Raw genomic sequence first — 24,273 nt, 5'->3', positions numbered from 1 at the left:
CGAGTGACAATCCAAAGTCGCCGTGCCTTTCTTCGCACTGAAATCTTCGTGATTGTTTTGTATTCAACTCGCGAGTAATTATTTATAATAAAATTAGTTATGTACAGTACGCACGACTGTACATTTCAGACATGCATACGCACAAGGCAGCCTTATGTGCCTGTTTGCAGTTGCGCCGTCACGGGCGTCATACGCCGACGTGCGAGACGCACCGACTCCACACGCAAAAACAAAATCTCACTCAATTAATCCCCCAATTCACATTTAACCTTCAATCGGAAACGCCGAAAGAAACACTCAAGACTTTCAAGTCGCCGCTCAGCAATCACGAATCACGAATGCTGGGCCACTACGACTGTCACTCGTTACTGCCAATCACGAATCGTGAATCCTGGAATGTGACGGTGGCAAAAATCATGAATGGGGTGACTGCGCTCGGATCATTCAATTACCACTCGAGCCGACTCTTTCATCCTGTACAACTACCATCACCAACACATCCCATACGCACTTGCAGAAAGACTTTACAATCATGGCCGCACCTCAACAAAAGTGGAAGATCGCCTTTGGCTGCGACGAAGCCGGTGTCGACTACAAGAACGCACTTATCAAAGACTTTGAGGCGGATGCTCGCGTTGAATCCGTGATCGACGTCGGTGTCCCTTCCAACGCCGACAAGACTGCCTATCCCCATGTTGCCGTTACCGCTGCTCGCAAGGTCGCCAGCGGTGAGGTTGACCGTGCGCTTCTCATCTGCGGTACCGGTCTAGGTGTCGCCATTGCCGCCAATAAGGTGAACGGCGTCCGTGCCGTTACCGCACACGACTCGTACTCGGTCGAACGCGCGATCCTTTCCAATGACGCGCAAGTACTCTGCATGGGTCAGCGCGTCATCGGTCTCGAGCTCGCCAGAAAGCTCGCAAAGGAGTGGCTCTCTTACCGCTTCGACGCCTCGAGCGCCTCCGCTGCAAAGGTACAGGCCATCTGCTCGTACGAGCACGCCGCTGACAAGCAGTAGAGCCCACTCAATCGACCATCTCACGTAAACATATCATGGCATCTCAATGCCCCCCCATCCCCCAGGTTTTGCTTCTACTTGCTTTCGTTTCCTCTTCTCTTTTTATATTTTGTTCCTTTTGAATCCAAGCATAGATTCTCCTTTCTAGCATCCCATGTCACCAAGACATGGATCGTCCGTGCTGTCAGTCCATGTTGAGCTTGTCGCGATACCAACTTGTCACTAACGGGCCCATGCGGTCTCCTTGACGTCCTTTGTACATGCTCACATTCGTGATTGGCTACATCATCAATCCGAATATTCCTCCAATGTCAACAAGTCGTATTATAACTTAACATTCTTGGCCAACAACCTCACGATTCACGATTACGTTACGAATCGTGAATTTGGTTTAGCTCCACACGAACATATTCACGATGCTAAACGATATTCACGATTAAAAATGTGGGTCGAAATTTCTTCTGACAACTTTTTTTTGGGGAGGTTTTTTTTTTTCGCTTCTTCTCAGCGTTGAACGACTCTCACCTGTCTTTGCTACTACCTCCACCTCCGTCTCTTGTTGGCAATACTCCAGGTGTTGATCGTGACCACACCGCCGACATGCCCAAATCCGGCTTTGACCCGCAGCGCCATCAGCGCAAACTGCATCGTCACAATCCGCTCTCCAAATCCGGCTCGGCTTCCGCTTCCGCTTCCAATAGCACACATGCCTCGCCGTCCTCCGTCTCGTCTGCCACCCTTGATGTGCTTCAGCAGGCCACAAAAATCGCCAACGCAAGCAGCGCCGTACCCTCAGCACCTGCCAAGGACATTGTTCCTCTTCTCTCCAACCTCCCCGCTCCCGATTCCGACACCGGAACCACCGCGGCGTCAGCATCAAAGCCCATCAGCTTGGCCGACAAGGTATGGTCGCTCGCCTCGGTATCCTTGCTTCTTACCGTCAGTCCAACCCAGTCGGCTGCGCAGGTCAAACATAACCGTAAACTTCTGCTCTCGCACAACATCGTCGGCAGACTCTTGCTGGCTCTTCAGTCTCATACCGAGGTCGATGTCAGGCGCGAAGCCAGCGGCGCCCTGCGCAACCTCTGCGTCGACTCGGGCATCGAGGTTCGCAACCAAATCGTCAACAAGGGCGGCATCTCCACTATCCTTTCCGCCATGAGGTGGGCTAGCAACGCTTTCGGTTTCGATGCCAGCTCGTCGCAGAGCTCGTCTTGCAACCCTTCCGCTTCGTTTGTCGACGACACCCCCACCCTGCAGCAAGACCTCGAGGCGAAATGCGCGCTCCTAGCTATACCGCTCGACCAGCTCAACAAGAAGCAAAAGAGACACGCTACCAAGCTCGCTGCTGCGCTTGGAAAGACGCTTGAACAGGTCGCTGGTCAAGGCCTTTCTGCCCAAGACCAACAGAAGCTGCTCCTTTCGGCCAGCAGCGACTCATCCTCCAACGACGCCATCCATACTGGCACCGCATCCACGGCACATCGCAGCGCAGAACCGTTTATCGGCCTCGACTCCAACACGCGAAAGGGCCTGCTCGAGATGGCCGAGAACCTGGTCACCCTCGTCTGGTGTCTGTGTGAGTCGGGCGACAAGGCTTTCATCAAGCTCGTTACGTGGAAGTGGATCGACCAAGACGTGGTCGATTGCGCCGTCGACGAGATCAGCGGGCAAGGACTTGCCGCATGGCTTTCGTCTAGCGTTGCGCTCGGTTGCAGAGCTGCTGCGGTGCTTTCCACGGCTGGCGCCGATGGAGCTCGTGCATCCTCGTCAGCAGCAGAGACGCTCGGCGTGTTGACCAACGAGGAGCTCTCGTTGCTGCTTGACCTCGCTCTGGCATCGGGCAACGCACTTTGTGCGCTCACCGACGGAGGCGAGCCGGATTTCATCGATGGTATGCTGGCACGTCGGTCGTCGGAACAGTCTTGCAAGAAGAAAGGTGCGAAACCGGCGCTAGCGGCACTGGCTGTGCCCAAGTCGATCGACCAACAGCCGGCCTCGGCGACACGCTGCCTCGCTTCGATTCAGTCGGCGCTCTCGTTGCTCGAAGCTTGCGTGCAAACCGACGCGAGCGATCTGCACAAACTCAGGCGCTACGTGCATTCGCAATCTACCATGCTCGGTGTCCTTTGCGCCGGTGTGTTGCGTAACCTCGCGGCTGCCGTCGATTCGAAAGCTGCTGCTGCGTTGCGCTCCAAGTCGCGCAAGCACGGCAGCGTAGCTGCCTCTACCATGACATCGTCCAGCATCTTTGTGCCGATCGGCAATGCAGCCAGTGGCAACGGTGCTAACGGTGCTCCAGCCACAGCGGTGTCGTTGAAAACGTACGAAGAAAGCTTGCTACTGCCGACGCTGACAAGTCTGCTTTGCGGCGTGGACATGACGAAACTCGCGCACGATCTGGACGGACGCGGGGACACGAGCGAGGCTGTGGCGCTGGAATCGACGGCCAAGGATACGGACGAGTCGGTGTTGAGGGCCAAGATGCAGGCGAAAGCCGAGGAGAAGGCGCAGACGTTGATGCTGGCGCTCGAGGTGCTCGCCGAGATGGCGGGTAGTCTAGATGCGCATGCTACCGGTGGTGGAGAAGAGGATGCAGACGAGTGGATGGAGAATGCGGATGCGGATGCGGAGGCAGATGCAGATGCGGCGGAGGAGGACGACGAAGACGAGGAGGAGATGGACATGTTTGACCATGGTGAGCGAATCGAGTCGGACGATGGCGCGGATGATGACGATATGGGAGTGGGCTGCGCGCAAGACACGTTTGCGGATGCAGTGAAACGCAATGGTAGCTTGCCGTTCCAGGCATATGCGCCTGTACTGAGCCGCATGTTTGGCACATCCGACGGATCGCTTGGGAGTGCGCTTCTGACGCTTTCTCGACCGTTTGAAGCGTCCTTCCCGTCGCTTACGTTGAGCACGAGCGACAAGCCGACATCAGGCGTGCTGCGCGCGCTCCACTTGCGCTCGCTCTCGGTGCTCAACAATCTGCTGCTGCGTCTGGCGACGTTTTCGCCACCTCCACCATCGCAGCCCGTCACGGATGCCAAAGTGCAACGTCGGATCGGTGCTTTTCGCACGTGGATCCACGCGGGACCGCAGAACGACGTACTCAAACGTGTGTGGCTGAGCCTGTTCGAGATCGCCAAGGGATGCGCTAGTGTTCCTGCGGTCGCCTCGGCCGGGGCGGGTCTAGGCACGCATGTCAACAATGTCGACGTTGGTGTCAGTGGTGTCACTGGTGGTTTGCACGCCGACGAAGGATGTGATGGGTTGACGATGGTCGAGACGTGTATTGGAGGCATGTGGTCGATAGCGCGCTTGTTGGAAGGCAACCTGCCGCTTTCGACCACGTCGTCGATCGACGTTTCGCATGCTGCGGCGGTACAGAGCGAGATCGTGGTGGCGTTACAGTCTGGCTATGCCTCGGCGAGTTCCGACGCGATGCGGGTCAAATGTATCCTGACGCTCTCTACGCTAGCGCGTTCGGCTCAGATAAACGCATCGGTCAATGCGCACATCGGTGCGTTCCTCGTCTCGATTCTTGAATCCATCGCTGACGCGGCTTCCAACTCAACATCTGGCACCACTCCCGAGAGCATGGTAGCCGCCATCAACGGCATCATCGACACGTACGCCGATGAATCCTCCCACTACGATTCGCTCGCTTTCCGTCACCAAAATCTGCTTTCCCGAATCAGACTCACCGTCTTCAACTGCAAAGCACTCGCCAAACACATCGATCGCAGAAAACATCCCAGCCTCAGAGAAAGCGCTCAAGAAGCTATCGAAAACCTTCTCGGCTTCGTACAGTATAGGCAGGCTTTGCGCCTCTAACTTGCCCACCTTGCCTACCGATTTCACCTCTTCATCCTCGTCTTTGATTGATCATTAATCAAATTCTTCTTTGCTATCACGAATGTCTCTAGAGTTGTGCGAGCAAAAACTCGGTCTCGCTGTGGATGAGCGCTGGCTGATGCTGTGTCAAACAAAATAACTTAACTTACAAGCAATCCAAGCTGTCAAACAGAATCAAAATGGACAAAAAGATATGCATTGACGGGGAATCGAACCCCGGTCGGGACGAATTCGTGGTCGGACCTTCACTGAAGGCGGGCTGGCAACGTCCCGTGATACCACTACACTACCAATGCTTTCACGTTTGGACGGCAAACTGTTGACATTGTGAATACTGTTTTCAAGCAGCGCATCGGTGGTTGGAGGACAGGTCATTGTGTTTGGGTCTCTCTCACACGATCTGCCTGAACTTGCACTCGTGGACTCGCATGGCGCTGCTAGCACATGTGTATGTGTCACACTGCTTCTTGTTGCGCAGGTCGAACGGGACATGCATTGTTTCGAAATGGCTCGCTTCCGAGCGGGAAAGCGAGGAAACTAGTGCATCTCGAACGAGAAGCCATCGGCGATCTCGTAGTCGGCCAAGGTGATGTGGTCTTTGTAGACTGTATACCATTTTTTGAGGATGATCTGTGCGGCGGAGGAGAAGAATACGAGGTGGATAGAGTCAGTGTTTCGATGTTGGACTGGTATGCGACTCGATGGATGCACTTGAAAGAGGACGAGTACAGTTGGATGGGACGAGGCGCTTGATACGAACCTTTTGTGGAGGTGTGCCGGTCTGAGCGGCGATCAACTTTTTCAGGTCGCCAATCGTGTCTTCTGGTGAACACTTGACTCGCACTAGCAAACGCATGCCGTGACAGCACGCATACCCATCCCAAGCAGATACAATACGCGGTCAGTAACATACGCATACCCCAAAGCACAGCGAACAAATCCGCTCTGCCTCTCCCGCGTATACTCGCATGCGAATGTTTGACAGCAACTCACCTTTGCGGCCCAACCTATCGTTCGCTAGCACCTCGATCATCGGCATCTTGACGCTATACCGGGACAGAGCGTGGTCCACACAGAACAACCACCAAAGTGTCCAGCAGCCGTCGTCGTCCTCAACGTTGGTACAGTTTCGATGTGCAGCTTCTTGTGGCGTACGAGCGTCAGCGCCGTTCCTCTTCGTTGGCGTGCAAAGTCAGATATGTAGCAAAGTGTGGTACTCTGAGTGTCACCCAAACAATGTGGTGGTTGGTGCATTGAAGGGTTGGCTCCGTGCACCACCGAAAAACTTGGGGCGTGCCAATCACCAATACAATCGTAATTAACGTATATATTTCCATTCTCCACGCTGTCCTTCTGTCCGACTTGCCTTTCCTTCGGTGCGGACTGTGGACAACCGAATTTAATAAAAAAAAAACACGAGTGGAAGGTGGGAATCGAACCCACGACCTCAAGATATTTCAAAGGGCGCCGCTCTTTTCGAAGATACGTTGCAATCTCACGCCAAACCACTAAGCCTCTCCCACTGATGTGCCAAGAGTTCTAACTGCTAGACATATATGTAGCACTCATTTACCTGAGAGCCGTGAAATAAAGTCAGGTGATGAAGACTTGGCTGCCTCGCCGATGACGCGCACAATCGTGATCACGAATCGTAAAAATCAAGTTAGTGCTTGATTCACAAATAATCATGAAGTCACAATCGTGAATCGTGAATCGTGAATCGTGAATCGTGAATCGTGAATCGTGAATCGTGAATCGTGAATCGTGAATGTGGAGCGATAAGACCCAACGTTGGGTGTGTCACATGGATCCTAGATAAAGGTGGAACAGCAGCGTCCATCGGCGCGATCATCACCATCATTAGTAGCAGCAGCGCCACCAATCTGCGCTCAGTGCATCGTTCAACAATGGTAAGTTTTGATTTTGCAGCGAAAACACTTGTGGTGGACGCTGAGAGTTAACGTCGACGCGCATGCTGGCTGCTGCCACTACAGACCGAGTCCGGAACGCACGTGTCGATCGAGACAGGGCCGAATCCGAGACCACTCTCGTCTTGGCCGCTCTCACCAGACCGGAAATCGCCGATGCCGCCTTGCTCATCTTCGACATCGACTCCACCGGCTGAGATCGAGGCGACGTTGACACGACTCTCGTCGCACCAGGGCGTTTTGGGATGTCTGGTGCTCAGCCGTCACGATGGACTGGTGATTCGAAGCGGAGGCCAGATGTTTGATCCGAGCGGACCAGGTGCAAAACAACGCGCAGAACTGTTAAAGAGCGTCACGAGACTGGTCAAGAGCAGCGTCGAGAGCTTGGCGAGGGATATCAAGGCAATCGACGATTCGGTAAGTACCGCGCCGGCCAATAAAGAAGCTGACGAACAAGATGGACTCTGACGCTCTCATCGTTGTCTATTGTGTCTTGACAGGACGAGCTAGGCTTTCTGCGCGTTAGAACCAAAAAGTACGAAATCATGATCACCCCCAACGACAAGTATCTGCTCGTTGTTCTGCAGGATCCCAACACTGGTACCCAGTAGTCGGTTCATGGATGAACCATGTGACGTGTTCGAAGTATGATGTATCGTATACCCGCTTGTACTCTCATGTGCCGTCAGCACCTTTGTCGTCTTTGAGTGCAATCAAGATCATCGCATGCTGTCACAGTCAAGTTTTCGAGGGATATCATGATGACGATCAGCGCGCATCTGCATTTGCCTCTTCGGACTCTTGTTGCAGCTTCTGAATCAGCTGTTGCGCCGTCACGCCATGTCGAAAGATCTCTGTGTGTACCATGTGTCATCCCAAATGAGGTCAGCTTCGAGACTGTTTTTGCAAGCGGGAGAGCCTGATGCTGCTCTGCTCACCTTTGTCTCCCAAATGCAGCACAGGAATGTCGTACTGATACTTGCGTCTCCACGTATGCACGTCGGCCAACGAATCGTCTCGAATGTTGTACATGCTCAATTCGATCGGCACCGTCTTGGAAGCTTTGATGATTTCGTGCTGCATCACTTGGCACAGCTGACAGTCTGTGCCCGTATACATGGTCAGCCGAAATGGCTGTGCTCGCGTGAGCCGTCCAAGTGTGCTCAGCATTCGTATTTGTTGCACGCAGCAAAGGTAGGTCGGTGTATATCAACAAGGTCGTGCAAATCGTGAATACCAACATGCAAACTCAACACCACATGCCAAACTCACAACTCGCCGACCTGACATCCAAACCGAAATACGAAACGCCAAATCACGAATCGCGATTCCCGTTCCCGTTCCCATATCCATGTTCATGTTCCGACCTTACACATTCACCATTCGGAAGTGGGAAGTCGGAAGTCGGGCCAGATACACCTGCGTCGGGGCGACCAAAGTGCACGATCCGAATCGTGAATCACATTCGTTGTTGGACACAGAATCAACCTTGGACGCTTGCTTGCTTGTCTTGGTCGATTCGAGCATCCGCTATCACCTCGATCCACCAAGAGAGCGTAGAGCTTTGATGCTGGCGACATGTCGGATTCAGAATCGAACTCTTCAGCTGTACCCAAGGATGTACAACGTAAACGCAAACGATCCGTAGATTTCCAAGATGGTCGCGAGTCGCGCGCCAATCCTGCCCCAAGAGAGTATATCGACATGACCGAATCTTGCTCTACAGTTGCGCCTGGGCAGAATCCGACGTCGAGCCAGCTCGACTCGCAACTACAAGACTCGCAATCTCAACAGCTCCGATCTTTGAGCGCTTCCGATTACGTGGCTTCCACGCGAGCCGAAGATGCTCCGAGTTTGTGCGCACCAGGCACCGATACCTCCTCCAGCTTGAGACCGCTGCCGTCCATCTCGACGCGCGTCTTTGAGCCTTACTTGGACGACACCACAGGCATGGATCTCGAAGTAGCCGAATCGGGTGTATCTCGCGATCGTGCGCGAGCTGAGCCTGGCCAAGTCGAGCGATCTTCACCCGTCGAGTCGTTTTCGCCTGCTGAAGAGGTGCAGTCAACCAGGAATGCCTGCGACGTTCCGCGTATCGGTACGTGGATCCTGCCTGAATTGACAGCAGAGAACAGCAACCCAAACATGCCCGACTATTCAAGTCAACACGTGCTCGGACAGATACCCCTGGACATGGATGTGGATCAGCGGTACGACCTCGACGATCTGTATGGCGAGTCGGCAGCTTCTCAACTCTCGCCTTCGCTACTTAACACAAGACTCTCTCGAACACAGCAAGTGCACCGTCAAGGTGCAGGCGGATCTTCTGTTGCAGCTTCAGTGATTGCGGGTGCTACTTCTCCGATCCAGTCCACGCCGGCTTTTGCTTCGGATGCTGCTGCCAGCGTTGCTGCGACTCGTCCGCCTCCGGATGCACAGTCTGACGCGCTACTCCCGAGCCAGCCCATCGCGTCGCAGCAACAAGAGTCTCGTTCTGCAACACCGGCTCTTCCGCCAACTACAAACACGACAATGCATGAGCCGGCACCGCGATCCACTGGCGCAACTGGCACAAGCGATGCATCTCGCACGTTGTCGTCGAGCGTCTCGATAGGCTGGTCCGCGCTTCCTCGAGCTGAGATCGTCGAACTGGTGCACGAATCCACGCAGATTCCTGGATTCCTCAAGGACGAAATCGAACGGTTTGTGTTGCGCGCCGATCGCGCTTCGTCTCCCAAGTCATCCGCGCCGCCGCAGCGTGGATCGCCGCGAAGACGGTTTCAGTCGCAGTCACAGAACAGCAGCAACAACAATGACGACTCGGAAACGCAGGAAGACGGTTTGCTGCGCACCAAGAAAGTGTGGTGTATGGATCTGCTCGTGTTTGCGCCATCCGGCTCAAGATCAACTGCAGCGGGCGGTGGGGTTTCGGCGATCACGTCGGATGTTGTGCGCAAATTGACGCAGCAGACACAGGCATCGCAGGCTTGCTCGTCTGGATCGGGCGTCTCTCAACGCGGTGCAGTCGCGATCTTGCTGCTACTCGATACGGTCAATATGACGTTTGATGTGCATGAGCTGGAAGAGAGTCTGGCGAGTGTTTTGCGGAATGACCGAAGATACAGTGTTGGTTTCGACGTCAATGGACGCAGGTGGAATGCTGAACAAGGCACAGACACATGTGGGCGTGCAGGTACGCTTGTCGATGCTACTCGGCAGGGGGACCAGGACGAACTGGAAGAGACACGCGTCGAGATTGTACGGCTGCAATCAGCGCTCGAATCGGCGTCGCGCGAGATCGAGACACTGTCCGAGACGCAAACCACGTTGAAAAAGGAGCTCGCGGAATCGCAATCGCAACACGACTTTGTACGTTCGCTCTACGAGCGTGCTTCAGCATCGGCGCTGAGCGCACAGGCATCTGCGTCGGCTGCGCACGAGAGGGTACGCAGCTTGCAAGCACAGTTGGATGACGGTCTGGCTCTGCACAGGTCCATGCTGGAGCTTGGCATCGAAACGTGGAAGAACAAGCTGCAACGCTTGGAGGCGCAGAGTGCATTGGCGCACAAACAGCAGCAGCACCACTTGGCCGACGCAGCCGAGATCAGGAAAAAAGCGGCACTCTGGGATGCGCACCAGGCGCACGAGAGCGAGTTGGAGCGACACAGACAGCAACGTATCCGACTGCATGATGAAAAGCAACGCATGAGACAAGATGCCTCGCAAGCGATTCGGCGAGCAGCAGCCACCGGCGGCGATCGTGATGGTGATGGTGGTGGTGATGGTGACAGTGGTGGTGGCGGACCATTCGCGCCGCCGCCGGTACCGGTACCAGGTGAGCGAGAACCCAGCCCGATGGACGAGCTGGACGAGCTGGCAGCTTTGGCGAGAGAAGCAGCCGAAGCGGGCGATACGCTGATCATCCAAGATACGGCTAGTGCGGGTGGATCTAGACGCACACGTCGTGCGCGAGGTACGACGGATGCGGGTGCAACGCAAGGAGCGCAGCGCAAGCTGGGACTGCGAAATGCGTCGAATCGAGCGCCTCCTTACTCGGGCGTGCAAATGGCGGCGCAGGTGGAAGCTGCCAAGCTGTCGTCAGCGAATGCACTCGACGATTCGCGCCAGGAGTTGGAGGATCAATTTGCCATGTTTGACGCCACTCCAAGCGCGCAAGATGAACAAAGTGGCGTTGGTGCTGCGACGGTGATGATGCGCGATTTCGACGCTGCACCAAGCACGAGTTTGTTTTCGACCGATGATCTGTTCGAGCAGGTCACAGCGCACACACACGAGCGAGCGCGCGATTTCGATGCCAGCGCTCTCGATTCACGCCACCTCGAGGTCGACGTGGAACCAACCGCGCAAGCTCATCATGGCGACATGCCAGCATGGGACGAATCGTCGACCAGCATCCCTCTGCCACCTAGCTTTACCCAAGGATCCATGCTGCTGCTCGATACCGAGCCACAGTCACCACCAGCTCTTGCTTCCTCCGCCTCCACCATAACGCGCCCAGAGACAAGCGCAACCGGTCAAGCATCCACGGCGTCACAGCCCTTTCAGCCTCATACACAGGCTTGATCGCGATACATTCACACTCATGCAATCATGCAATTGCAAGCAGCGTGACGTTTTTTTTACGATAACATCAACGCACTGTGATCGCGGTTGCGAGTTGCAACACTTTGCTGTTGCGCTCTCGAACGCGGAACGCGGAACCACATGAGCACGCGATCGGGCGACAATCGGCACTCTGATACGCATTGTGAAGGAAGAGGTGTAAGTGTGTGGTGAGATGGCTAGCTACTTGTTCAGAATAGTTTGTCTGTCGGCCTTGAACTTTTGCACCCACGCCTGCTCGGCGTTGCCTTTGGGAAGCACGACCAAGCTGAGGATGCCGTCGCGCATGATGAGGCCGTCTCTATCGCGGACCGCGTGCTCGCCTTTAGCAGGATCGGCCTGTTGGAAAGCTTGGTCCATAATCTCTCGCAAGCAGAGCTTGCGGCCCAGCTTGAGCAGCCTGTGCTTTCGCGTGGTGGCGTAGACTTGCAGGTTGGTGTCGTAGTATTCCGCGTTCACATCCCAGCGCAGCGAGCCGCGCGCTTCGGTGGGGAACATGGTGGAGAGGTAGCTCGACAACGGCGTATCTTCGTGGTAGTCGGTGATCAAGTCGCTCTGTGCATATTGCGGGTAGATGAAGAAGACCGGAAGCACGAGTGGTGTGCGAATCACATCCGGTGGTGTCCAGCTCTTGGCCTTGGCTGTTGTCAAGGGCATCTCGGGATCCGAAGCTGTACCGCGTAGAGACTGCACATCAAAGTGCGCAGCTTGCGGATTGTCTGGTGGTCGAGGCGTTGTTTCTAACCACAAGCCTCGAACCAAGAATGCGTTCTGCAGAGCCTTGGATAGCAGATCTTGCCTTCGCTTCCTCTCGGCGTTTTCCTCTTGCCTCGTCTGAGCAAGCTTGTGCTTCTGCTCGGCTTGCAGCTTGAGCGAAGCGATAGCCGAATTCGCCGCGTTGACTTTCAAGCCTAGCTTGGCACATTCGATCGCATCTTGGTATCGATCCAACGCCAGTAACGCCTTGATGGCTCGGTAGTAGGCCTTTTCGTTGTTGGCGTTCAATCCGAGCACTTTGCTCGTATCTCTCAATGTAGCGCCGTAGTTCTGCAGTTCCAGATGGCACGCTGCACGGTTAGCATGCAGCGTCTCGAGCAACGTTTGGTCGGCGGGGTTGGCATCGATGGCTTGCGTGTAGAAACCCAATGCTTCACGGTACCGTTTCGCCTTGAAGTAGTCGTTGGCTTGCGACTTGAAGTTGGATGCTACCTCGTCGGGCGATCCGTCAAACGCAAGCGACTGCAAAGCTTCCAGAGCAGTATCGTTGGCCGCTTCCGAAGAGCCAGAGCCAAGGTCCTTCATGAAGAGCGGAACGGAATCCCACGATTTCAGTGTGGATTCCAGATCGCGAGGCGCGCCATCCGAGGGTTGCGCATAGCTAAAATCGCCTGATCGAGGAGGTGGTTTGGGCAGCGGTGCTCGGCTCGTGCTCAAAGGTTGCGGCTGAGAGCATGTCGACTCTTGGATGGCTTCAATGACGGCCATGATGGGTCAAGATGAGAGCAAAGCAAAAGAGCAAATGCGATTATCACGAATGCAACAAGTCACGAGTCGTGAGTGTGGTGTTGTGGAGGAAAGAATCAGAATCGTGAATCCTTCGGTGCTTTTTTTCCTTTTTGTTTTCCCTCGCTGTAAAAACACTCACGACTTTTAACATTCGGCATTCACCATTTTTCGTTTGCCTGGTCCGAATTCCGAGATTGATCGATCGACCGCTCGCTCGCTCGCTCGCTCGCTCATTCAGGGTCATAGGGCGTTTGAGCTGGTCGCTGTTGTAGCCGCCGTACACTGTCGGTGTGATTGGTGACATGGACACTCTCAACGCAACGCGCAAGCCAGGCGATGTGATGCGATGCACTCAGAGGGTGGAAGGGATGAGGTGGATGCTGGAATTGAGGCTGGTTCGCTTCAGCTGCGTGGTTTTGGCATGGGCACAAACGCATCCAGTGGCGACTTGGACATTTCTCTGCGAGCCCTTTGTCTCTCTGCTTCCTGTTCGTCTCTGCCTGCTCTTATCGCAACTCTGCGGTCGATTGCGTTTTGAAGCGTTTCGGGGAGCTGTTGCGCTTCGGCTGATGTTGGAAGTGGCTCGTGCAGGGAGGCATCGAGTTGAGCTTTGGCAGCCAGCCTCGCTCGACTCGCGGCCCAGACGTCTTGATCGGGAGTGCGTTGGGGTTCAAAGCTTGCGTGGGACTCCTGCGCTTGTTGGGCTAGTCTGGTGTCGGTGTGCTCGTCGAGCGTCTCGTCGATGACGGCCGAGGTGGACAGTGTAGGCGCACCAGATTGGAGGTGGAGCGAGTTTTGCTGCGCTCTCAACTGCTGCTCTCGCTCTTTGCTCTGCTGGTACTCGAGTGCGAGTCTGGCTGCGTTGGCCTGGGTGAGCTCGATACGTTGGCGGTCTTGAACGAGTTCTTCGATGGTGGGAGCTTGGCGTCGCGTGTGACGCAGCCACATGACCCACTGCACGGGAATGGATCGCTGATCGTAGTCTCCCAGCTCGCGCTTCTCGGCCCATTGGATGGATCGGCGTGTGTGTCGTGGATCAGTCGAGCCGGATAAGGAGGGTAGTTCGAGATACGAGTTGCCAGCGAGGTCGTGACCTACAATGTACTTTGCATTGCCGATTCGCAGCGTTTTGGCGATGTTTTGGAACAGACCCAAACGCACGCATGTGCGTAGCATGGCGAGTGACAGCTGACGTTGCGATAAACCGTGTCGATGATGACAAGAAACAAGAATCACGAATAGACGTCAAGTCACGAGTCGAGTGGTGGCAACCGTGAATGAACCACGAAGTTGGGCCTCGCTTGCACGCTGCCCAATCATGAATAATCGTGAGTCGTGAATTCCGTCATGAGGTTTGTGTAATTCCTCCAAAAAACAAATCACGAATCAACCACGAATGTGCCAAATCAAAGTCAACCATGAACCACCCAACGCACACACACATACAATCACGAATCACCAATCACAATCACAATCACAGTCACAGTCACAATCACAGTCACAATCACAGTCACAATCACAATCACAATCACAATCACAATCACAATCACAATCACAATCACAATCACAATCACAATCACAATCACGTTACTCGTGCGCGTGATCGAACACCCAAACGGATCAGAAAAGAAAAGAAAAGAGAGAAAGCAAGAAACAAAGGTCACGAGTGTTGTTCTGCTGTTGCTGCTATTCGTGATTCTTGATGGTTGGTTTCGTGTTTGTGGAGTGCAGGCCGAAACATTCACGATTCACGATTCTAAACAAGTTGATAGAGAATCGCACACAGTTGAGCAAATATTCACGAATATTCAATCTGATTCGATGGAAGCGTGCGAATCGTGAATGAGTGGTGAGTGAGTGTTGTTTTTGCTTCTTCGCAGAGACCATCACAGAGTAGCCTCAGCTCCTCCTTCGCTCCTCCTCAGCCCCTCCTCAGTCCCTCCTCAGATTCGATCCTGATCAGCAGCGCACTCACCGACATATACGCATACCACCGCCATGGCGTCAGCTACGCCGTCTCGAGAGCATGTACAGCTCGTATGCAATCTGCTCGCTCAGACACTCAACCCAGTCGAGCGCAAAAACGCTGAAGATCAGCTTACACAGGCACAGTCACAGCACGGCTTCCTTCAGATCCTCATTGCCATCATCCAAAACGTGCTCGTGCCTAGCAATGATGCGGTTCGTCTCTCGGCCGCCATCAAGCTCAAAAACATATGCAAGTCTGCATGGGACCAGCAATCCGCCGAAGAATCCGCAGTCGAATCGCCCATCAATGAGCACGACAAGCTCGCCCTGAAACAGTCCATCCTCCCCTTGCTCGTTACCATCTCCACAAGCACAGGCGCAACTCCTCCTGCGCCCACCAACGTACGAACCCAGCTAGAAGAGGCTATCGCTCTCGTCGCCGAAAAAGACTTTCCGCACGATTGGCCCAACCTCATGGATGATCTTGCCCCCAAACTTGCCAGTCAAGACGACCAGCTCGTCCTCGGCATCCTTCGTACTGCTCATTCCATCTTCTACAGGTGGAGATCCGCTTTCCGAACCGACTCTCTCTACAGCGAGATCAACTATGTGCTCGCCAAGTTTGCCCTACCACACCTCGAACTGCTCAAACGCACAGATCAAAGGCTACTCGATCCCGCTACACCCACCGCCTACCTTGCAGTGCTTGGAGACACCATGAACATGGCACTCCAGGTCTTCTACGACCTATCCAGCCAAGATCTGCCTCCGCAGTTTGAAGACAACATGGATCCTATCATGCAAATTCTCGCGCGTTGGATCTCGCAGTCACCTCCCGAGCTCGATTCGGATCCCGATGAGCCCTGTTCGCTCCAACACATCCGCAGCACCATCTGCGAGATCGCCGAGCTATATGCCAAGAGGTACCTCGACGCCTTCTCGCAGCTTCCCGTCTTTGTCCAGGCCATCTGGCAGATGCTCGGCACATGTACACTTTCGCAAAAGTACGACACGCTCGTCTCAAAGGCCGTCGGATTCCTCTCCACCGTTGTGCGCATGGGAAGTCAGCGCGAAATGTTCCAGTCCACCCAGACGCTCGAGCAGCTGTGCACCGCCATCATCTTGCCCAACATTGCCATTCGTGAAGCCGACGAGGAGCTGTTCGAGGACAACCCGATCGAATACATTCGTCGCGATCTCGAGACCTCCATCGAGGCCGATACCAGGAGGAAGGCCGCTTCCGAATTTTGCACATCGCTCATGGAGTTTTTCGCCAACCAAGTTACCGCGATCGTCGGCAGGTATATCAACCAGTACCTCGACCAGTACCGCGCCGACCCTCACGCCAACTGGAAGCAGAAGGACACCGCCATCTACCTGCTCACTTCGATCGCCTCGAAATCGTCCACTGCGCAGCACGGCGTCACATCAACCAATGAGCTGGTCAACGTCGTCGACTTCTTTTCGGACAACGTGCTTGCCGATCTTCAGTCGAGCTCCGACGACTCGCCCAGCCCAATCTTGCAGGTCGACGCGATCAAGTACCTCTACACGTTCCGCAACCAGCTCACCAAAGACCAGCTGGTCTCGGTGCTACCACTGCTAGTGCAACATCTCGAGAGCTCGCAGTACGTCACCTGCTCGTACGCTGCTATCACCATCGAGCGTGTCCTCTCGCTCAAGAGGGACGGCAGCCTGCTCTTCACGCCGCACGACGTGGAGCCTTTTGCCGAAACTATCCTCATGGCGCTCTTGCGCAATATCGAACGCGGTACAACGCCCGAGAAACTGGCCGAGAACGACTACCTGATCAAGTGCATGATGCGCATGCTCGCCACAGTACGCGAAGCCATCGCGCCCGCGCACCGTGTCATCCTGACACACCTCGCCAACATCCTGTCCGAGATCAGCAAGAACCCCTCCAATCCACGCTTCTCGCAGTTCCTCTTCGAGTCGATCTCGGCGCTGATTCGGTTCACGGTCTCGGCGCAACCCGACAGTCTGTCGACGTTCGAGGCACAGCTCTTCCCGAGTTTCACCATGATCCTGTCGCAGGACGTGGCCGAATTCCAGCCATACGTGTTTCAGATGCTATCGCAGATGCTCGAGCTACATACGCAAGGCTTGCCCGAGGCGTACACGTCGCTGCTGCCGCCCATCCTGACGCCGGCGTGCTGGGAGAATCGAGGCAATGTACCGGCGCTCGTCCGGCTTGTGCGCGCGTTTCTCGCCAAAGATGCACCGCGCATCGTCGCGCAAGGCCAGCTGTCGGCCATGCTCGGCATCTACCAGAAGCTCATCTCGACGCGCATCAACGAAGCGTTTGCACTCGAGCTGCTCGAAACGCTCTTTGTCGCCGTCGACAGCGCCGACCTCGAGCAGTACAAACGCGCAGTGCTCACTCTGCTGCTCACCAGGTTGCAGCAGAGCAAGACGGATAAACTGGTCAAGGCGATGATCCACTTTGTGTCGATCGTGGCGTTGAGCCAAGGCAAGGGACCGGATTATGCAGTCGACATGTTCGATGCGGTTCAGCCAGGCCTGTTTGCGCAGATTGCGCAGGCCATCATTGCGCCTGAACTGGCCAATGTGAGCGAGCGGCAGAGGAAGGTGGTTTCGGTGGGATTTGCGAGCTTGTTGGTGAATTCATCGGCCATGCGTCGAGCGCCGAATGTGAGCGTGTTGCCAACATTGCTCGCAGCGCTGTTGCGGTTGCTGCTCACGCCCAGCTCGGCGACGCAGACGCAAGACGTGGATCTGCTGTTCGCCGACGAAGACCATGCTGCAGGCTTCCAGACCGGCTTCACCAAATTGGCCGCCAGCGAAACGATCAAATCGGACGCTACCAAGCACATCCTCCACGGCGCACAAGTCAAGGTCTGGTTCAAATCCGCGCTCGACCAATTCAGAGCACAGGTGGGCGACGACACATGGTCGCACATCTGGAACGCCGTCGAACCGCAGCTGAGAGCATCATGGGACGCGCAGATCGGCGCCTAGCTCGACAACTTGTAGCATGCTTCACTGTTGTCGATTTGCTCTCAACTTAAACACAGTCAATCTTGGTGCCGTTCTTCCTTTTTTCCATTTTCCCGAATCGACGCTCGTGCCTGTGCCAGCTTAAACATGAGCGCCAAAGAGACTTGCCTCGCGTCTAGCATGCTACAAGCGTGAATCACGAATGCATTTCAACGTCAATAACTTGAGTTGTGTACGATATGATCGCGAATACGAACACGATCCTGTGATGTGTGTAGAAATACGAAGGATTCTGGATCGCAGACGTGAGATGACTCAGTCAATCTTTCACTCAGCCAGCTTGGGCGGCTCGGGAAGTCGGACGCGCGGTGGTGTGCGATTGGAGCTCGTCGATGGCTAGCCAGTGATGCTCTTGCAGCGCTTCTCCGAAGAGGTCTTGATCGGCGTCCTCTTGCTCCGCTGGGTGGCGCTCTGCTGCGCGCTGTTGCTGCTGTGACTCTGGAGCGGGCGTGCTGTCAGCGGTCGCATGCATGGCATGCATCACTGTCGATGGATACGCATTCAGCACATGCACCGCTTTGCGCGGCGTAATGACAAACCGTAGCTGTCTCAGCGCGCTCTTGTCGACGCCGACGTCTAACATGGTTGCGCCAAATGGATTGATGACCACCGCCGCTTTGCGCACCGTATTCATGAGCGACTTGCTCGCCGTACCACGTTGATTGGTGTTTTGGCGCACTGGCTCGCATGCTGGTGCCTGATCGTCGCGCATGCATATCCTGGCGCGCGTTTTGGACAGAAACACGCGCACATTGATCAGGTTGCTCCAGGTCTGACCGAGCTGTGCAGTGCGTGCTTCAAGTGTGCGGAGCGGCACATCGTTGGAAGCGCACGCCGAGTCGAGCTCGCGTGCGCCAACCGCTTCCGCCAGCGTAGGCGCGATCGAGGCGAGCAGCCCGCTGGTGAACGCAGTCTGGCTAGCCACATCCATCGCTAGCGGCTGGTCGGGTAACGCCGATCCAGTGCCACCGCTGAATGCCGAGGTTGGCGCTTGACTTGATGTGCCAGGATCGTTGCGTGCAAAATGAGACCGACGCGTTCGGATGCGGTGCGCCGAGTCGAATACGAAGCGCCGTGCAATCTGCTTGTCGATTCCAAACGCATCGCTGACGTGGTTCAGCACCAGCACCGCTCTACCTGCAGAGGAACCACAATCTGAAGCGCCACGCCATTGTACAGCACTGATACGCTTGAGCGCATCCGCGATCTCGACTAGCATCTTTGAGCGTTGGAAGAGCGAGTCGATATCGCTCGCTGCCGCTTGATCTTGCTGGAAAAGCGCTGGAAGATTGTCTACCACCACAACGCCAATCTCGCGCGATACGCCCGACTGACGCTTACTCGACCACAATCGACGAATCAAGCCAGGCAAACTGTACTTGAGAGCATGCTCCAATGCCTCGACATCAGCGACGCAGGCTATGTGCAAGTTGGCAAGCGCTTGTCGACGACCAAGCTGCTGTGCCTTGGCCAGCAATGCGTCGCGGCGCCCATCGGCGTCCTGCGAGCTTTGTGTAGGATCGCAGACCGGATAGACGCGATCAAAGCGTTCGTTGATAGCAAAGCTTGCAAGTTCCAGAGCTCGGTTCACGATCGAATGCGCTGCGCGCTCGCCACCAGATGTGATGTAGCACGCGCCCATACCGCGGTGAGATCCAATCGAGGGCTCCATGCCGTAGCTCTGCAGAATGTCGCTTAGTGTGTCGTCTTTGGTCGAAGCGTGTATCGGGTCTCGTACGAAAGTCCTGGATTGAAATGTGTTGTTGCCCTTGTCGTGATCGTCAGCTTGGCTCAGCGGAACCAAGCCGAGAGCGGCATAAGTGCAAACTTGGATAGCCATCTGGGTCTTACCAGAGCCGCTTTCACCGACGAGCTCGGTGAGCACAGCGGAACGCACCCCACCGCCTAGCAGGTCGTCGAGCTCTCGGGAGCCGCTTGAGAATACATGTCGTTGGCGTCCGAGCGATAAGACGTCTCTGGCGACCGAGGCGTGGTCAACTTTGGGATCGCAAAGATACCCATCATGATGCTCGTCACGGGCAACATCGTGGGTTTGTGGTGTTTGTGGACGGCAAAAGGTGGACGGTAGCTCGATATCTTCGTGCATCACAGCGTCGATGCTACTGCGTGCATCACTGTCCGAGCCGGCATCGGAATCGTAGACAAAGCATTGTGCGCCGGGAAAGTTGCCATCGTACCCCTGTGTTGGGGGCACGATGCAAGACGATGCAAACCTTGCGTCGTTGAGATGTTGATCATCCGCATCGCTCGTGTCTGAAGCGTCGGCCGAACCGGAATCGGCTTTGTCATCGTCATCATCATTGTCGTCGTCGTCATCGTCAGCAGCTGCGACGGCGTCAAAGAAGTTCTGGTCCAGGTTGGTAGCAGGAAGCTTGCCATTGAGCGCATCGAGTACCGAGATGGGAGGTGGAGCAGATGCCGTGGCCACTTGGAGAAGAAGCAGATCGGCATCTGCTTGGGATATGCGCAACACGTGTGCCAATTGCTGCGGTGGGCTGAGGAGGATCTCGTCGGTACTGAAGAGCTTTGCTCGACGACAGCACGCCTTGATGCGTTTCGAAATGCAGCCAACATCGGCGATCGCGATGCCAGTCATGATTTAGCACGTGCAAAGCTGTGAGTCGCAACCATTCGTGGCGATGCGCAGCCGCTACGATGGTTGGGGCTGTGGAAGACTGGGATGAGCACGACAAGGCGGCTAGCTTGTTGAGGTGCTCCTACCAGCACCTAATCTGCTTCTCCTTACGCTTCCACATCAGAATCGTGAATATTCGTTCGTGATTCGTGATTCGTGATTCGTGATTTGAGCTGAGTCGCAGCGACGCGTGACGCGTGACGTGTGACGCTTGCTGCGTGTTGGTTGGTGGTCTTGGTCTTGGCTCATTTACGCGACGCCCACGTCAACCGCAAGAACGATCGGACGCGGATCGGGGAACTTGTTACTCATTTCTTCGGTCCGTTATGTGATCGGGACAAGATCGGCAACGTCTCTCTCCGGCGGAACAAGCACGTGTGGGAAGCGCGGGCAAGGGATGCGAGGAAAGTGTAGAATTATGCCTGCGGTAGTCAAGCTTGAGCTGCAAACCGACTCGGCGAACGGTCAAAACATGCAGCAGCTGACGTTCACGGTTCGCGAGTCATGATTCACGATTCGTGATTGGTGACTCGTGATTGCACGCAACGAGCCCTGACCAGCGACTGAGCCGAAACAAATGCGATGCAGCACAAGACAAGTGTCGGCGTGCTTTCCGAGCTTTCGGGGTCGCCTTCAGCGTCAGAGCCAAAGCAACCGTCGTGCGTGTCGAGGTGATTAAACAAAAGGTTGTGCTGGAGCACGAGTATCCTGTGTCAGCTGTCTGACATGTGCCGACTCGAGGTGACGATACGCTGTGCAGTCACGAGCACTACTATACAATAGATCCACTCACGACTCCTGGAAGCAACACGCTAGTCAAGTTAGTTAGTCTCTTCACTTTCACTAACGTGATTTCATTCACGATTGTTCTTGTGCCGTTTCAGTCGTGAATCATGAAATTTCAAATTTCGAGATTCTGCGATATTTTTGCTCTGCTCTGCTGTGCTCTGCTCTGCTTTGCTCTGCTCTGCTTTGCTTTGTGTTGCTTGTGCACACACGCTCTGTGGGCGCTTCTCTCACCGAATGCGCCGCCGCAGAGACGGGGGAGAAAAAGAAAGCGAAAAAAATCTTGCGGCTGGTGGATGTGGCGCGTCGTGCGTCGATCCTCCGCCTGTTACTTACGACTGAATCGTGAATTTTCGTGGCGGCTGTCAGGCTCGAGTCGTGAGTCGTGAGTGAATCGCGATTCGTGAATCGTGAATGCGCAAGCAAGTAGTGTGTGTGTGTCACACTCATGACTGTTTCTGTCGCACGGACTGCGTGGCGGTCTAGCTGGCACACTGCACACGTAACTCACGACTGCCGCCAGCCGCTTTGTTACACTTGTGCCGTGCGCGCGTTCCAAAATTCGTGATTCTGAGCCTTGTCCAACACACTGGACTCAATCTCTATACCTTCATCTCGCTTCGTAATTTGATCCTCAACTTGCTTTTCTCTCCCCCACCATCTCCGTCCCCCCCACGTTGGCAAATCGCACCTCCTATCAACCGCCACAGCATCATGTCTACCACCGAAGTAGAGACTCTTGTCATCGGAGCCGGTCCTACCGGTCTGGGTGCTGCCAAGCGCCTCAACCAACTCGTAAGTGTTGCACTTGTACAACGAATCGTTATGCCAAAAACACCAGCTGACAACGCGCTTCTTACCCGACAGAACCACGGCCCATGGCTCCTCATTGACGCTAACAAGGAGGCCGGCGGTCTTGCCTCCACCGATACTACCGACGAGGGTTTCCTCTTTGACGTCGGCGGTCACGTCATCTTTTCGCATTACCAGTACTTTGACGACATGATTCAGGAGGCGCTCCCCAACAAGGACGACTGGTACGAACACCAGCGCGTCTCGTACGTTCGCTCCAAGAACGTTTGGGTGCCTTACCCCTACCAGAACAACATTTCTGTTCTCCCCGTCCCCGAGCAGGTCAAGTGTATCGAGGGTATGATCGACGCCGCCGAGGAGCGTGTACGCGCAAAGTCGCCTCCCGCCAACTTTGACGAGTGGATCTTGCGCCAGATGGGCGTGGGTCTTGCCGACCTCTTCATGCGCCCTTACAACTTCAAGGTGTGGGCCGTTCCCACCACCATGATGCAGTGCAAGTGGCTCGGTGAGCGTGTCGCCGCTCCCTCGCTCAAGCTCGTCGTCTCCAACACGCTTAACAAGAAGGTCGCCGGTAACTGGGGCCCCAACGCCACGTTCAAGTTCCCCGCACGCGACGGTACTGGCGGTATCTGGAAGGCCGTCGCACGCACCTTGCCCCAGGACAAGCTGCAGTTTAATAAGCGAGTCAAGACGGTCGACGCCGTGGCTCACACTGTCCAACTCGAAGACGGTTCGAGCATCAAGTACAAGCACCTCATCAGCACCATGCAGCTCGACTTTATGATCGACAACATCAAGCTCCCTGCCGAGGACAACCACGCTCAGCTTAAGGCGGCTGTCAAGGAGGGCCTCGTGTCGTCGTCGACTCACGTCATTGGTATCGGCATCCGTGGCTCGCTGCCACCGCGCATCGGCGACAAGTGCTGGCTCTACTTCCCCGAAGACGACTGCCCCTTCTACCGCGCCACCATCTTCTCCAACTACTCGCCCTACAACTGCCCTCAGGCCGACGTCAAGCTGCCAACGCTGCAGTACGCCGACCCATCCAAGGGCACGCCATCCAAGGACGCCAAGGAGGGACCTTACTGGTCGCTCATGATGGAGGTCTCCGAGTCGCACCTCAAACCCGTTGATGCACAGACCATTCTAGCCGAGACAATCCAGGGATGCATCAACACAAACCTCATCAATGCCGACGATGAGATTGTGTCGACCTACCACCGCAAGTTCACACCCGGCTACCCGACACCTTCGCTCGGACGTGACGCTGCGCTGGCCACGTTGCTGCCGGCGCTCGAGAAACACGACATTTACAGCCGTGGCCGATTCGGATCGTGGAAGTACGAGGTGGGCAACCAGGACCACTCGTCGGCGCTTGGATGGGAAGCTGTCAACCGTGCTCTTCTGGGCACTCCCGAGCTGACGCTGCTCAACCCGGACTGGGTCAACGGTCGACGCAACCACGAGCTCCGTCTGACCAAGTAGATGGGGCGTCAGCACGCGCGCGTGTCGCCCGCAAACATTCAGGACGTTCAGACACATGCACGCTTTGCATGCGTCGCTGTACCATGTCGGTCGCAATATCGGACACAATATACTAGAAGGGAATATGTTTGCATGCCAAAGCTACTGAGGCTGGATGTGGATGTGGATGTGGATGTGTTGTACATTGGATAAGTGACTGTGTGTGGTGAGATGGTGTCAGCTTGTGGTTTCACTGAATGCAAAAGAACACCACGAGTAAATCAAGAGATGAGACGCAAGAGGGAGAATCCTCGGCGAGACTCGTGACTTTTTGGGCTTTTTGATCCTAGACGTGCGTTTCGGAAAGCGGGGATCATCAGTGGGGGGTTGCAAAGCAGAGAGAATTTTTTGTGGGGGGAGTTTGCAGTGACAAAGGGAATGTGAGAATTGAGTGAACCAAGCACGAACTTAGTTGATGTTGGACGCTCTACCGAGATTCCACCGATCCACCACCTGCGAACCCGTCTGCCATGAACCAGAAGAAAAGCGTTTTGGAAATCCAGTCAGTCACACGTGGCAGTCCAGTCATCGACGTGTTCCGACGTTTCTGA

The 24,273-nt window shown here is 55.2% G+C and overlaps 11 protein-coding genes and 2 non-coding genes across 13 annotated transcripts; 6 read left to right on the top strand and 7 right to left on the bottom strand.

Moving 5' to 3' along the window:
• Positions 1-532: 532 nt before the first annotated feature.
• Positions 533-1,018, top strand: UMAG_03103 (putative ribose-5-phosphate isomerase; the record flags this gene model as incomplete). The annotated part of the gene is made up of 1 exon (XM_011391157.1): positions 533-1,018. One exon carries the CDS (start codon positions 533-535, stop codon positions 1,016-1,018), a length of 486 nt encoding a protein of 161 aa, XP_011389459.1.
• A 600-nt stretch (positions 1,019-1,618) lies between these two features.
• UMAG_03102 (uncharacterized protein) lies at positions 1,619-4,858 on the top strand (the record flags this gene model as incomplete). Its single annotated transcript, XM_011391156.1, has 1 exon — positions 1,619-4,858. One exon carries the CDS (start codon positions 1,619-1,621, stop codon positions 4,856-4,858), a length of 3,240 nt encoding a protein of 1,079 aa, XP_011389458.1.
• A 215-nt stretch (positions 4,859-5,073) lies between these two features.
• UMAG_16058 lies at positions 5,074-5,175 on the bottom strand. The gene is made up of 2 exons: positions 5,140-5,175; positions 5,074-5,108 (listed from the first exon to the last, which is right to left on the bottom strand). It is a non-coding gene; the product is annotated as a tRNA-Gly (tRNA).
• Positions 5,176-5,416: 241 nt separating this feature from the next.
• On the bottom strand, positions 5,417-5,918 carry UMAG_11948 (ubiquitin-like protein HUB1; the record flags this gene model as incomplete). The annotated part of the gene is made up of 3 exons (XM_011391271.1): positions 5,417-5,509; positions 5,640-5,722; positions 5,873-5,918. The coding sequence occupies 3 exons, from the start codon at positions 5,916-5,918 to the stop codon at positions 5,417-5,419; spliced, it is 222 nt and encodes a 73-aa protein (XP_011389573.1).
• Positions 5,919-6,297: 379 nt separating this feature from the next.
• UMAG_16057 lies at positions 6,298-6,402 on the bottom strand. Its single transcript has 2 exons — positions 6,367-6,402; positions 6,298-6,333 (listed from the first exon to the last, which is right to left on the bottom strand). It is a non-coding gene; the product is annotated as a tRNA-Cys (tRNA).
• Positions 6,403-6,786: 384 nt separating this feature from the next.
• On the top strand, positions 6,787-7,418 carry UMAG_03100 (uncharacterized protein; the record flags this gene model as incomplete). Its single annotated transcript, XM_011391155.1, has 3 exons — positions 6,787-6,789; positions 6,874-7,224; positions 7,308-7,418. The coding sequence occupies 3 exons, from the start codon at positions 6,787-6,789 to the stop codon at positions 7,416-7,418; spliced, it is 465 nt and encodes a 154-aa protein (XP_011389457.1).
• A 157-nt stretch (positions 7,419-7,575) lies between these two features.
• UMAG_11947 (uncharacterized protein) lies at positions 7,576-7,926 on the bottom strand (the record flags this gene model as incomplete). Its single annotated transcript, XM_011391270.1, has 2 exons — positions 7,576-7,661; positions 7,746-7,926. The coding sequence occupies 2 exons, from the start codon at positions 7,924-7,926 to the stop codon at positions 7,576-7,578; spliced, it is 267 nt and encodes an 88-aa protein (XP_011389572.1).
• Positions 7,927-8,385: 459 nt separating this feature from the next.
• On the top strand, positions 8,386-11,391 carry UMAG_03099 (uncharacterized protein; the record flags this gene model as incomplete). The annotated part of the gene is made up of 1 exon (XM_011391154.1): positions 8,386-11,391. The coding sequence occupies one exon, from the start codon at positions 8,386-8,388 to the stop codon at positions 11,389-11,391; it is 3,006 nt and encodes a 1,001-aa protein (XP_011389456.1).
• A 222-nt stretch (positions 11,392-11,613) lies between these two features.
• UMAG_03098 (HSP70/90 family co-chaperone CNS1) lies at positions 11,614-12,915 on the bottom strand (the record flags this gene model as incomplete). Its single annotated transcript, XM_011391153.1, has 1 exon — positions 11,614-12,915. One exon carries the CDS (start codon positions 12,913-12,915, stop codon positions 11,614-11,616), a length of 1,302 nt encoding a protein of 433 aa, XP_011389455.1.
• A 423-nt stretch (positions 12,916-13,338) lies between these two features.
• Positions 13,339-14,112, bottom strand: UMAG_03097 (uncharacterized protein; the record flags this gene model as incomplete). Its single annotated transcript, XM_011391152.1, has 1 exon — positions 13,339-14,112. One exon carries the CDS (start codon positions 14,110-14,112, stop codon positions 13,339-13,341), a length of 774 nt encoding a protein of 257 aa, XP_011389454.1.
• An 822-nt stretch (positions 14,113-14,934) lies between these two features.
• On the top strand, positions 14,935-17,904 carry UMAG_03096 (putative importin-alpha export receptor; the record flags this gene model as incomplete). Its single annotated transcript, XM_011391151.1, has 1 exon — positions 14,935-17,904. One exon carries the CDS (start codon positions 14,935-14,937, stop codon positions 17,902-17,904), a length of 2,970 nt encoding a protein of 989 aa, XP_011389453.1.
• A 310-nt stretch (positions 17,905-18,214) lies between these two features.
• On the bottom strand, positions 18,215-20,560 carry UMAG_03095 (DNA repair/recombination protein Rec2; the record flags this gene model as incomplete). Its single annotated transcript, XM_011391150.1, has 1 exon — positions 18,215-20,560. The coding sequence occupies one exon, from the start codon at positions 20,558-20,560 to the stop codon at positions 18,215-18,217; it is 2,346 nt and encodes a 781-aa protein (XP_011389452.1).
• A 1,539-nt stretch (positions 20,561-22,099) lies between these two features.
• UMAG_11946 (putative UDP-galactopyranose mutase) lies at positions 22,100-23,683 on the top strand (the record flags this gene model as incomplete). The annotated part of the gene is made up of 2 exons (XM_011391269.1): positions 22,100-22,180; positions 22,253-23,683. 2 exons carry the CDS (start codon positions 22,100-22,102, stop codon positions 23,681-23,683), a joined length of 1,512 nt encoding a protein of 503 aa, XP_011389571.1.
• Between the last annotated feature and the right edge of the window lie 590 nt (positions 23,684-24,273).

This window comes from Mycosarcoma maydis, chromosome 7 (assembly GCF_000328475.2).
Source record: "Mycosarcoma maydis chromosome 7, whole genome shotgun sequence".
In the NCBI taxonomy this organism is placed as follows: domain Eukaryota; kingdom Fungi; phylum Basidiomycota; class Ustilaginomycetes; order Ustilaginales; genus Mycosarcoma; species Mycosarcoma maydis.
Note: the sequence above shows the minus strand (reverse complement) of the source record. Positions and strands in the feature narration are given on the sequence as shown.